The sequence below is a fragment of the Euphorbia lathyris genome, chromosome 3 (assembly GCF_963576675.1).
Source record: "Euphorbia lathyris chromosome 3, ddEupLath1.1, whole genome shotgun sequence".
Lineage (NCBI taxonomy): Eukaryota > Viridiplantae > Streptophyta > Magnoliopsida > Malpighiales > Euphorbiaceae > Euphorbia > Euphorbia lathyris.
The window spans coordinates 16,559,194-16,573,911 of NC_088912.1; the positions used below are offsets into that span (position 1 = coordinate 16,559,194).

The 14,718-nt window shown below is 36.3% G+C and overlaps 1 protein-coding gene across 1 annotated transcript; it reads right to left on the reverse strand.

Moving 5' to 3' along the window:
* Positions 1 to 11,764: 11,764 nt before the first annotated feature.
* LOC136222546 (uncharacterized) lies at positions 11,765 to 13,891 on the reverse strand. The gene is made up of 5 exons (XM_066010308.1): positions 13,623 to 13,891; positions 12,904 to 13,532; positions 12,234 to 12,820; positions 11,897 to 11,920; positions 11,765 to 11,797 (listed from the first exon to the last, which is right to left on the reverse strand). The coding sequence occupies exons 1-5, from the start codon at positions 13,871 to 13,873 to the stop codon at positions 11,765 to 11,767; spliced, it is 1,524 nt and encodes a 507-aa protein (XP_065866380.1). The 5' UTR covers positions 13,874 to 13,891.
* Positions 13,892 to 14,718: the final 827 nt, after the last annotated feature.

A 14,718-nucleotide genomic window follows, 5' to 3' on the forward strand; every position in this document is an offset into this window, starting at 1 on the left:
AAAAACGTAGCCATCAGCCCTCGTATGTGAGAGCGAAGGGCGTTTCATATATTGTTGTTCTTGGTCGTGTTCGGTATGCCTATAGAACATTTTGCAACTCATCAACCCAATTTTTTTTAATCTCTTTAGCCTTTGCTTCAATCCTTGCACAATTGTTTTGTTTGATACCTTTGTCATGCCATTGGTTTGCGGATGAGCCAAGAGGTAAAACGAAGCTTTATGTGCAAGTTTTCACAATATGTCTGAACGGATTACAATCAAACTGCATGTCTTTATCAATAATAGTAGTATGCAAAACTTTGAACCTACATAGAATCATTTTTTTTTAATAAAAGCAATAATTTGAGTAGATGTAATAGACGAGATAGCTTCATTTTAGACCCATTATATGAAATGGTCCACCGCTACTATCAAATATTTCTTCTGGCATTCGGTTGTTAGGAAGGCTCCGACTATATCAATACTCTTTGTGGCAAAGGGCCATATAGGCTGAATGATTCTCAAAGTTGGAGATCAAATTATAGGTGCATAGTTTTGGCAGGTTGAACATTTTTGTACGAACTCTGTCACATCTTTAGCAATTTTGGGCCAGTAAAAGCCTTGTAACTTTGCTTTCTTCCCTAAAGCATCTTTTCCTTTCTGCAACCCATATATTCCTTCATGTATCTCTTGCAGAATGTATTTTGCTTATTCGAAGATAATTCACTTTAACCAAGTTCGGTCAAACGACCTTTGGTAAATAGTATCATCAATAACCGCATATCTGCCAGATTTTCTAACCACTTTTATCTGCTCATTCTTATCTTCTGGTAAGACTCTTGCAGTAGCATATTTAGATAATAAAAAAAACTTGCCTATGATTATGACTTTGATAACTCCTTTTGGTGTTTGCTCTATTTGGTTTTTGTCTCGTGGCTCCCTTATTTTGTTTGAAGTTTTAAAAAATTTATCAAGTTTGCCAGCTTCGGCCATTTTATTGAGTTCTACTACTAGTTGTCTATAATCTTCGGTCTCATAGCCCTCACTCTTGTGAAACTCATAATACATACCATTGTGACATCTCCTAGAGGATTTCAGGTTTGGAGGATACCAGATGTGTTGTTTGTTTCTCTCCACCCAATAGATAAATTCTTTTCCAAAGGTATTTAAAAGAGCGAGGTTTCAATCTGTGTGCGCTCTTGACTTTCGGTGCTCCTTGCCCTTATTGTTTCTAGATTCTCTTGGGTTATTGACTGGCCCCAACCTATCTTTAAGTAAGGGATTTAAGCAATCTCCATCCCATTTGATGAAATCTTGAGCTTTCTATATTAAATAAGTTTTTGGCCTCCTAGTAGTGGACTCCTTGGATAGATCCTTGCTTTGGCAATTGGAAGCCATTGCTTCAACTGCTTCATCTACATTTAGATGCTTGATTTGAATGATCATTCTCTAGAATCGGTCCACCCACTCTTTAAGAGATTCACTAGGTTCCTGCACCAAATAATTCATATCTTGCATACTTTTACTCTCAAGAATGGATGTGATGAAATGTTCTGCAAATTCATTTGCCATTTGGTTGAATGATCGGATGGTATCTGGGAGAAGTTGATCATACCATATGGATTAGACTCTTTCAAGGTAGTAGAAAAGAGTATGGACATGAGAGCATCTGTTGCGGTAGTTGTTTCCAAAGCCCTGTGAAATTTTTTAACATGAGCAGTAAGATTTTCATACTGTTACAATCTTTCAATGAAGGATATTTAAATCCTCAGGGCATTGTCTTCTGCGTGATTTCTATGCACAAAGGAGTATCAACATTCGTAATCTATGGTATTTGCGAATCCATTCCAACATTGCATGTCAAAGCTCCTTTTGAATGAGGTTGTATACATCATCCTTAAGAGAAGTTACTTTATCCATCTTGGGTTTTGGATCAGATATAATCTTCCATCGATCTGTGAATCTTGGCTTCAAAGATTTTGACGACTTGCTTCATACTGCCGAAGTAGAGATTCGGTAGAATCATGACGAAGGCATGTACGTCTCTTTTGAGATCTAGAATTCTCAAGATGATTAGACTATTTTGGAGGTTAATGATGTCTTTAGCGTATAGGACTGGAGGTCCTCTCTTTAGATCACCTTTGTCAATACTCTATTGAGATTCTTCTAATGCATTTCTTTTTTGAGGGCAAGTGCAGATGATGTGATATTCAGTAGAACAAGCAATGGAATCATGTTTGTCAACATGTTTGTTTGCCTCTTTTTCCTCCTTAAGCTTCGCTTGCACCACCTCCATTTACATGTCATGCTCAGCTCAAAGAGTATTCATGGATTCTTAAACATAGCCTATATTTTTTTTATGAAAAACATAGCCTATATTATACATAAGTTTCTTTGTAATTTCATCCATGAATCGCCGCTGCTCATGATCAAAAGATCCTAAGCATGCCTTAATCTTTTGGTCTAACGTCGGAGTGATGTGTAATGGTTCTAGTATATTATCACTTGCATCAACAAGGCCTCAATTTCTAACTAGAATAGTTGAAGGAGTAGGAACATCCGAAGCTAGCTCAATAATTGGTTGAAACACAAAACTATGCATCTGAGTCGTAATGCATAGTTCAATCCACACTCACCGCACCATTTGATGTCTTTGAACTATAATGTGAGCTTGTTAAACTACTTTTTGGACACTTGAGATGATATTAGCAAACTATAAAAGAGATGGGCTGAAATCCAACGCCCCTTCTCTGATGCTTAAGTCAGTAAAGATGCCGAAATATAGTATTATGATAAGAAAGTAGAGTGAAGTAGAAGTTGTTGTGTATCTTATGGTCTTTAAGATGACTATTTATAGAGATAAAAAAATGGTACCTTACAGATGGGTAGGTTTGTGCATGGCAATGCTTGATTGGCTCACGTGCTTATGCACTTTTGTGCATGTTTCCCCTTTCCGTAAGTTATGAGATGTTTTAGGGATTTAGGAGCGTATATTTCAGGTATGTCCTTGTGATTGGAACATGTATCCTTGACAGTTATGGTTTTTTTTTTTTTGTAAGAGCATCTCTAATGGTTGGGTACTCCAACTATTACCATCTCACTACTTTACATTATTACAAAATATCCTCTACATTAAAACATTTTTCTTAAAGAAAAAATCTTTCTATAGTTAGATATTTTCATCTTGTTTTAATGATCCCACACTCATAACATTTCATTTTTTACTTAAATATGTTTTTTTGTTTTATTAATATTTATTAAATAATACAAAAAAAAGTAATGAGAAATTTTGTAAAAAAAAAATTATACAATTTCAAACCAAAGTTAATCTATAGAGCAAAGTAAAAAAAAATGTTTGTGTTTTGCCTTTTTTGCAAAGAGAAGTCTGCGGTTTACAAGTTTGCAAATAAAGATATCGTATGTTATATGTTTTTTTACACAACAAAAATAAAGTATTTGATATCACAATTTTAAGTTTTGATGACAATTAAAAGCATTTTTATCTTATTTTTTAAATTTTATATATATATGGATTGCTATTTACCTCTCCCTAATTACTTATCACCGCCCCTATATTGACATTTTTACCTTTTTCATTTTTTTTTCCAAAAACTATTAATTAATTCTCTCTTCCAATCAAAACTGATATTATGAAAATAATTAATGTGTGACAACCCGCGAACTCTGAAAATGGATGATTACGAGACGGAAACATTAAAATTTAAGTTTTTTTTATCAAAGAAATTATGAAAAAATGCATGGCAATAGGCTGATCAAAACTGAAATTATGAAAATAATTGATGCGTGACAACCCTAGAACCCCGAAAATAGATGGTTACGAGTTGGAAAAATTGGACGAGATATGTTTTTGTGAAAATATACGTTACTGAAAATAATTGATGAGTTGCAAAAAAAAATGGACGATTTTGCATTTTTCGTCATAAAAAATTGGACAAATTTGCATTTTGGTGTCAATTTTTTTTATCCTAGGCAGAAAAAATATCCGCCTGGCCAAATTTTTTCCGCTTAGGGTAAAATAAAAAAAATTCTCTAGAAAAAGATAAAATTTCAGTTTTGAAAAAATTTATAAAAATGGCAAAATTGTATAATAGGAGACGGTAACTAGAAATTTGGGAGTGGTAAATAGCAATACCCTATATATATTGACAAAACACAGACCAAAAATCAAATTGCAACTATGTAAAATATACTTAAATATCAAGTAAAAAAACATAAAATCTTCATCATATGATTCATGGTTCCGATTTAAGAAGTTGTGCTTAGGGGGCTGTATTTTGTCGAGATGTAAGAATAATTTTTTTAAGATAAAGATGTCATTGGTTGTAGGCAGAACGTAACAGTGTAATTTGTAATACTTTATTTTGTAAATAAAACATATCACGTACATTTATTTGCAAACTTTTAAACCACATACCTCTATTTGTAATCGAACAAATCATTAGCATCTTTTCATAATTTTTCTGGGTAAATGCACCCACTCATTTTAATATTGCAGCCACTGAATTTCGATTCTTAACAGTATGGTCACTGAATTTTATACTTTTTAACACCGGTTGTCACTCAACTTAAATTAACTCCTCAAAATGACCGTTAACGACCCCGACATGAAAATATTGAAGAATTAAAATTGTTCAGAACGACATTTACCATCAAACCACATTTTTTATTTTCCAAAATCATATTTTTTTGGAGCTTTCTCTCTCTAAAAATTCACACCCTTTCTCATAATCAGACAACAGTTAAATGACCTTAAAATGAAAATTTTCAAAAATTAAAGTTTCTTAGAATATCATTAACTCTTCAAATTTTTTATTTTAAGACCGTCACCGGTCGTTTTGAGGTGTTGAAGTGCCACCGGTGTTAAAAAATGTAAAGTTCAGTGATTATACCATTAAGAATTGAAGTTCAGTGACCACAATGTTAAAATGAGTAAAGTTCAGTAGTCATGAGTGTAATTTACCCTACTTCTCCCTAATTTGTATATAGATTTTACATAAAAAAAAAGAATAATATTATTGTTTGATAATGAATTGTACATAATGGTATATTAAAAAAGTATACCATTTTAAAATTCAATCATACCATTTGATTTTTTTTTTTAAATAGAGCAAAGTGAAAGAAAGAATACTGTTTTGGACTTTTTCTAAAAAAAAGACATTTAAAGATTTAAAGATTAAAAGAAGTAGGCAATAGAATAGAAAAGACATAATACTCATTTTGATCCTTAAACTAAAATTTTATAGTCAATTAGGACCTTAAACTATTAAAATCATCAATTCAGTCCCTGAACTAAGGGAAGTTCATCAATTGAGTCTTCATCTTATCATAAAATCAGAAACTGTGATTATTTAATATGGACTATAATGATATCTGCGTTGGCTCAAAATGGATTTGGGGAAAAAGATTCTGAAATTGTTCAATCGAATGATTTTCGATGACACTTAGTTGATAATTTTTGCTCATGATGGGGACTTAATTGATGAATTTTACTTAGTTTAAGAATCTGATTGATGGTTTTAATAGTTTAAAGTCCTAATTTACTTTGAAACTTTAGTTTGGAGAATAAAACGAGTAATACGCCAATAGAGAATCAATGGGATGTCTGGCTTAAGAATGGACAAAAATCATAATCTAAGTCAAACTGCTGTGTTGCAGAAGGTTATATTTTATAATATTAAATATATAATGAAAATTTTTGAGTTGTAGATAAATACTTACACATACACTGATGGGTAAATGGGTTGGAAATAGAAGTATATTGAGAATAAGGAAAACTTAGGAAATGGTAAGAAACTTATTGTGATGGGCCCACTTATAATTAATTCTCTTCGTTTTAGAAAAATTAACTTCTACTTTTTTTTTTCATATTGAACACTAAAATTTAATTATTTTAATATTATTATTTTAATATTATAATCATTGAACTTTAATTTTTAACGATATGGTTATTAAAATTTACACTTTTAAAAATTGATGGCTACTTAACTTTAACTAACTCATCAAAATAATTATTAACGACCTTAAAATGAAATTAAAGTTGTTCAAAACGGTATTTACATAAAACCACATTTTTTATTTTCCAAAATCACTTTTTTTTTTAGATTTTTCTCTCTAAAAATTCATTCTCTAACCCAACAATACATAAATGATCTAAAAATGAAAATTTTCAAAAATTAAAGTTCGTTAGAATATCATTAACTATTCGAATTTTTTATTTAGGATAAGGTATCAAAATAGGCCTAAGGTTTTTGGGGAAGTACCAATTTAGGCTCAACGTTCAAAATAGCACCAATATAGGCTTAACGTTTACAACATAATATCAATTTAGGCTTAACATTTACAATATAGCATCAATTTAGGCCTCACTACAAAATAGCACCAATATAGGTTTAACGTTTACAAAATAATATGAATTTAAGCTTAACGTTTAAAAAATATATCCAATTTAAACTAAACATCACAATTAAATTAACCATATTATATTTTTTTTCCTATTAACTTTATAGAATATCTTTTTATTTAGTTCTATTTTCTTATTTATTATAATACAATTAATTAGTATTTTTGCCTATTAAAACCTTATATTTGTTTTTCATCAACCATTCCATGACTCCTAAATTCCATGGCTCATGTAATATATGCAAACTAAAAATAATTAAATATCCACAATATTTTGAATACTGACATATATCAATTGTGGATATTCAATTACTTTTAGTTTGCATATATTACATAAGCAATGAAATTTAGTAGTCATGGAATCATTGATGAAAAACAAATATATGATCTTAATGGGCAAGAATACTAATTAATTGTATTATAATAAATAAAAAAACATAACTAAATAAAAAGATAACATATAAAGTTAATAGGAAAAAAAATATATAATATGGTTAATTTAATTGTGACGTTTAGCTTAAATTGGATATATTTTGTAAACGTTAAGCTTAAATTCGTATTATTTTGTAAACGTTACACCTATATTGGTGTTATTTTGTATGTGAGGCCTAAATTGATGCTATATTGTAAACGTTAAGCCTAAATTGATATTATGTTGTAAACATTAAGTCTATATTGGTGCTATTTTGAACGTTGAGCCTAAATTTGTACTTCTCCAAAAACCTTCTGCCTATTTTGGTACTTTATGCCTTTTTATTTTGAAACCGTTAACAGTCGTTTTGAGGCGTTGAATGGTCACCAATGTTAAAAGGTTAAAGTAATCATGCCGTCAAGAATTGAAGTTCCGTGACCATAATATTAAAAAGAGCAAAGTTCAGTGGTCATAGGAAGAACAAAATAGATATTGGTTATAGCATCTCCAACAACTTCTTAGTTTGGCTCTTAAATTAAAATTTGAGAAGAGAGTTAAAAATCAGCTTTAATAGCCTCTTAGTGGCTCATCAAATCACTAAAAGTCTCTTCATAATCTCTATTGATACAGAGTCTCTCTCTACCTCTTATTGTCTCCTTAATTTATTTGTTATTAGTAATAATTTACTATTAAGGAATCACTCTCCTTTCACTATTGGTAGATAGATGATAATTAATAATTTTAATAATAAAATAATAAATAAGGATTGAATATATGAGTATTGTTGGAGATGATATGTATTAATCACTCTTAAATTATCAAGAATCAATTATTTATATTATTTTTAGAGAGTGCACTAAGAATCTCTTAAAAGATACTCTTATAATATATTGATAGATAGAAAGGATAAAATAGATATTTGTTATAGTATTAGTATATTATATAAAAAACATTAAAACGAGAAAAGTCCTAAAAAAAATATGTGGGCGACTATATACCGCACTAAAATTCCGGTTCACCGCCCTGTATTGACCTTTTTGCCCTTCTCATTATTTCAAACATAAGTTTTGAAATTCCAAATCCTCTCAACATCTTTTCCATTCTAAAAAAAACCGACCAAAAACGAGATGGCACGAAGAGGAGGCATCGGCAAAGGATACATGGGTATTACGGTAAGTATTTCCATAAAAAAAATTATCAAAATCGTGAGTAATCGGGCCGAAATTCGGGATTAAAATCCCAGAATTTCGCCTAGGCGGGCGCCGGAATCCATCTCCGCCTACGGTGGAACGCATGAACTATGCGTTCCACCGTAGGTGGAGATGCATAGTGCCGAGCGATCCACCTTAGGGTGGATCGCACGGCGCACGCGCTCCACCGTAAGGCGGAGCGCGCGGCGCATGCGATCCACCTTAGGGTGGATCGCTCGACGTACGCGTTCCACTTAAGGTGGAACGCGTACAACGCATGCGCTCCACCTTATGGTGGGACGCATGCGCCACCCGTTTGGCCTAAGGGCCAAACATTTGCGGCGCACTGGTCGGCCCTAAGGCCGACTGGTGCGCCGCACCCGTTTGGCCCTTAGGGCAGGTGGTGTAAACCACCCGCCCAGGCCAAAAAGGGGCAAATTTTGAATTTTTTTAAAAAAAAATTGCACGGACCGGGCGTAGGCAAACCCGAACGTATAGAAAAAAAAAATTATGTTAAATTGAATATACCTTATAAATAAATAATATTACAGGATAAGGAGGGAGCTGACCCTAGACGCACGTCTTCACGTCCTGTTACTGCATCTGCTCGCGCGGGACCGGGAGGAGCAGCAACGGTTTATGGCGGACGCCCGGAGGGCACATGCTGCACAGGCGGAGCGTGCTGAGGGACGGGATGAGGCGGCTGGTATAGACATGGACGGGGATGCTTCTATGCATCGTCCTAGTGCTGATACTATCCCCATAGATCGTGGCATTGTGACGAGGGGTCGAGACGGACGATTTTCTTCTACCGCAGCATCTTCTTCTGGTAAGAGAAATTAAAAAATGTGTTTATTTGTATTTGTGTTAATCGTGATTATTGAAAAATATACTAAAAAATTAATGTCTACCGTTTGCTGTAATTTCAGGTAGCAGCAAGCGATCGAGGAGTGTAGAGGATGACTGGGTTGTGAAGGACCCCGTCCCCGGGGGTCCATTTGATGGTGCTGTGATCCCGAGCTTTTTGGGACATATTGCATGTGCTATATGGGCCGGTCAGGACAGGGGCGTCCTTAGGTGTCATACCAGATCAGGGTATTGCACGAAGCTGAGATTATGGTACAGTGGTTCTTCCCGGACGATTCAGTCGCGTATCGAGTCATCTGGCTTGTTCCATTTACCTGGTATTATGCACAGTCACATAGATGCTGCACTGATCACAGCATTTGTTGAGCGGTGGCAGCCAGACACGTCATCATTTCACATGCCATTTGGCGAGATGACCATTTTGATGCATGATGTGTGGGAGATATTACGCATCCCCGTAGATGGTGCCATGGTGACTGCTGATGCGACTGTTGATGAGCTTAAGGAGTGCGTGATGGATTTGTTTGGGGCGACTCGGGTTGAGTTAGATGCCCGTCATTATGCTTCTGGTGGTATACGAGCCGCTTCCGTCATGGAGCGCTGTGGAGGTGATCGGATTCCTGAGACCCAGGCTATAGCTTGGACGTGGCTGATGCTCGGTTCCACCTTGTTCGTAGACAAGAGTGGTGACCGTATCCGACCTTCTTATCTGTTAGAGGTGCAGGACTCGGCGGCTGGAGCCGTTGGACTTTCTTGGGGATCAGCTGCACTAGCATATCTATACCGTCATCTTGGTATTGCTACCAGAGGAGATTGCGGGCAGATGACGGGTTGTATGACATTGCTCCAGTCCTGGATTTACGAGTATTTTCCTTGCTTCAGGCCACATCGAGAGGCAGTTACAGTTGACCCGGATCTTCCTAGGGCTTCGTTGTGGCCATCTATATCGATGGAGAAGAGCGATGAGCGGTTGAGAGCATTTCGTGCCCGGCTTGATGTGTTGACAGTAGATGAGGTATACTTGCTTTATAATTATAAATACTATTCAATTAAAACAAATTTGTGTATTACTTGTATGTGTTAATGTAATTTTATACATCTATAGGTCATGTGGATGCCGTATGGCCCTGATGCCATTACTGAGACCCCGAGGACTCTATATTCTGGATGGATACGGTATCGTGATGTGATCGAGCCGTACATGCCGGGGCGATGCCTTCAACAGCTTGGACATGTGCAGACCATTCCTAGACCGATATTGCAGCCTTCTAAGGCTGTTCGCCCGTGGACCAGTTTGAAGTATCGTGTAAAGGTGCCAGCTGTGATGGTGCAGGGTATTTGGGACTCTTTTCCCTAATCGTCCGTCCTTATACTGTCTGTATTCACTCCAGCACATACTCCATCAGATTGTGAGGATCAGTACATGCATTGGTACACCTGTCACTCACACCCTCGTCTACTTCCGGAGATTGTTGCACCCGGACCGGCTGTTTATACTCGCTCGAACAGTGAGATTGTAAGTTATTTTTGGTTTTCTTGACTGGTCTAGTAATGTGAAATGATATTTACTGAAATGTGAAATGATATTAACCTTGTTTTTTGTTCCTTACTTTTTTACAGTGGGTTAGTCGATTATCTGGCTGGGGTGAAACTGTGCTGGATCACATGAGTCATCTGGACGAGGATGCTGCGATTGTATATAGGCAGTCGTTAGAGGAGATTATGGATGCTTGGCATTTGGCCAAGTGAGTTATGACTGTATTTTGTAGTATTTTAGTACTATTTTGACAGAATTTGGTGGATTGATATTTTAGTACTTTTTTGTGGTATGTTTTGTTATTATTGCAAATTTAAGAATACATTAGAACGACATAAACTGCATAAACTGTAAAAATACATTAGAACGACATAAACTGAAAAAAGACATTACAACGACATAAACCGGAAAAAAAGACATTAGTCACTATCTTCTTCGTACACCTGAATGTTTGGTGAAGATGTCGCTGGTACACCTGACTGTATTGCAAGGTATATCTCTTTCTCCTCTGCAATATTCGTCTCATATTCCACAGGAAAAATGTTCCATGGAGCATTTCCTCTATTTCTTGGCCAAGCTCGTCCTGGCAGGTAATCATTCTTTGAAGCGCTGATACTCTGTAGTACTCGAACCTCTAATTTATAGCGATCCCAATTTTTCACGATCGAGTAAGGATAAGTTCGATGAACCTCATGAGAAATTTCAGACTCTGTCCATCTTAAAAAGATGATGGAGTTGAAATTTTTTTAGGGATGATTCCCCTCTGATTATCACGCAATAGTCTGGCGAACATAGCTTTCCAGTCATCAATAGGCATAAACCACTTCAGAAATGTTTGAATATGACTAGGAATATTTCCTTCATTCAAATTGTTCAACCATTCCTCTAGAGCAAATTCAAAAGGCATGTAATACATATAACATAAGAACCACAGCATGTGTAGTGAGTATATTGGAAACTCACCAGCAGACGGAAGCTTGAAGCAAAACATAAATGGAAATTCAGGATGGAACATTGTTGGACTCACAAATGTCTCTCCATATACACGAATTGCGTAGTATTGATAATCAAGCATCTTCGTCGTGCAATCAGACTTATTCAAAGTTGAAACTATGCTTTTCTCGGGAGGAAAATTAGGGAACTCGTTGGTAAAATCAGATGAAGCCATTTATGTTTGAGAGTTTTCGTTGATCGTAATGTAAAGAGTAAATGTGGATAACTGAAGTAGCAACATTGTTTAATTTTATAGATGGAGAATATAGACGTTGGAATATAGACGTTGGAATATAGCCGTTGGAATATAGACGTTGGAATGTGGATAACTGAAGTAGCAAAATTCATCAATATTCACCTGGAACATTACATAACCACACAAAATTCATCACAATTCACCTGTAACATTACAGAACCACACAAAATTCATCAATATTCACCTGGAACATTACAGAACCACACAAAATTCATCACAATTCACCTGTAACATTACAGAACCACACAAAATTCATCAATATTCACCTGGAACATTACAGAACCACACAAAATTCATCACAATTCACCTGTAACATTACAGAACCACACAAAATTCATCAATATTCACCTGTAACATTACAGAACCACATAAAATTCATCACAATTCACCTGTAACATTACAGAACCACACAAAATTCATCAATATTCACCTGTAACATTACAGAACCACACAAAATTCATCACAATTCACCTGTAACATTACAGAACCACACATAATTCATCAGAATTCACCTGTAACATTATAGAATATCAACCACTAATATCCCCTAAGTTGGGCCAATCTGGTCCACTGTGTCACCCTATCCTGATAGAAGCGCTCCCATCCTACAACGCTTTGGCCTCGGTGCACAAACCACCAGTGTACTATAGGGGGCACCGGAAAGTTAGGCGATAAATTTAAACGTATGTAGTGCTGGCAGTGATTCCCTAAATGAGCTATACAAATCTCACGTGATGGTCTTGTAGCAGTCGATGCGGCATACAATGGTAAGATAGTACCACACAACGCTAATGTGTCCCCACCTGAGAAGCCAAATAACATGATAGCAAAATTGTACATGGTAGCAACCGGCCACAAGTCATCCCAAACGATCATCCAATAATCCGGCGTACAACATGCACCGTCCCAACTTACTCTACGAAGAGCTGCATCAACAGTATCAACAAACACTCTTTGATACAAACAACGGTTAGCAATTACTTCATTTCGAATGTGATGCCTAACTGTCTGCCACGCTTCTTCGTCACCAAAAATGTAAGTTGCTACCGTACGGAAACCACAATTTCCATCACCTACAACGTCGTAGTATGATTCGACGTATGGTTTAATTATGCCAACTATTTTATCGGAATGTACGAATTCAGAACCATGATACGTTTTTCCATCTGCATTCATGTATATTAGTGTAAAACAACTCTATATTGCAAAACAGTTATAAAAAAAGTTAGGTTTATCAGATATAATTTACCTGATGAGGCAGCATTATGTACCGAGGATGACGAGCTAATTCTGCCACTTCTACCACGACTCCTAGATGAACTAGTAGAACGAGCCCGTCCACGACGAGTTTCATTATATTCCCAAGAACTCGGCATACGTTTTGTGGATTTGCTCACCTTAGGTCGCCCCCGCACGTTAATTTTGACATCGGGTTCGGTGTACTGAGCTTGATCAGGGTGTAGTTGATCATGGATAAACATTGAAATATTACACATTACGGATGGGTCGGCTTTAGAGACTTGGTCCACTAAGGACTTAAAATATCGCTGCTCCTCGTTCAGATCATTACGCCCGTCATTTTCATCAGTGTGACCATGATTGATTAAAAGTGTTCTCCAAAACACGTGAACACTCTCAGAACTGATCATTTGTTCCAGATCACAAGCTCGTTTCAGTTCACATGCACATGGTATCTTATGCGATGTTCTCAATACACAACCGCAACGCACGTACACTTCATGGCTCAACCCTCTCATACGCTCTAACTCTTGATTCAACAACTGCAGACAATAATGAGAGACTTTGAATACAAGTTGGCTTAATGGGCGTCCGGTGAAAGTGACTGATTGACGAAGCCGCGACTGTTCAAGCATGTACCTGATACGAAGACAAAATTATTATTAGTTAGTGAAATGATACAACCCTAAATGCAAATTCCAAAATCGCAGTAGAAGAAATTGCAAATACCTTATATTGGTTGCTTGTGATTCAATCTGCTTGTGAACCTTCTGCCATACCGTGTCAAGGGACCCAGTTGCCGTATTGAGCCATTGCTTTAGACTAGCATGTTCGCTCTCCACTCGACAAGTAGTTGTGTTACCAAAATGTAGGAACTCCTTTGTCCAAGCAACAACAAACTTCTCCTTATGCACCAACCACGTCTCCTCAACATACGAGATAACTCCTTTGAACCTGCTCATCTTTTCCTTCATCATCATAAGATTGGTCTCGTACTCCTCAATGGTTAGTGATTCTAATATTGTTCTCCATTTGCCATTCTTGAATTTAGAGGCAAGGCCTTTATCTCCAATGATTCTATACACACGATCTTCCACATCCTTATTAATATGCCAAGTGCATAGCAAGTGCGCTGCTTGTGGAAAAACTTCTTGTATCGGCTTTAATAACCCAAGCTCCCTGTCACTAACAACAACGGTCGGGTTAAGATCATCCCCAAGCAAAATCTTCAGCCTTTGCAAAATCCAACGATAGCTCCCTTCGGTCTCGTCTTTAACAATAGCATACGCTATCTTGAAGTTATTATTGCATGGTGTCATCCCAACAATCTCAACAAACGGCATTTTGTACTTGTTTGTTTTGTACGTTGAATCAATGCCGATGTACCAGTGGTAAGTCCTGAACATATCAACTGACTCTGGATGTGCCATGAACACATGCGTTATCACACCTGAATCAACCTGTGTGTAATTGACATATTTGTTCTCCACAGCAATATGGTAGAATTGACTAGCCAGGTCTCTACCTTCAAACGCGTCCCTCCTCATTTTGTCCCTGTAATTATATATGTGTTTAATTACTGAGTTGTCCTCTGGGTGTTTTTCTTTAACTGCTGCTAAAATAGCATAAGGCTTTGCTTGAGCTGAAGACATATCACGCACAATTTGTTTAGATGCGATACTGAGTCCGCTCATTTGCCGACTTCCCTCTGGATACATACGCATTGTATGGTTATGCATTCCAGTTAACCCAGCCTTAGCCTTTATCCCCCATCCCGAAAGGTCTGCATGTTGATAGGCTTTAATCTGAAATTTACATCGGCACG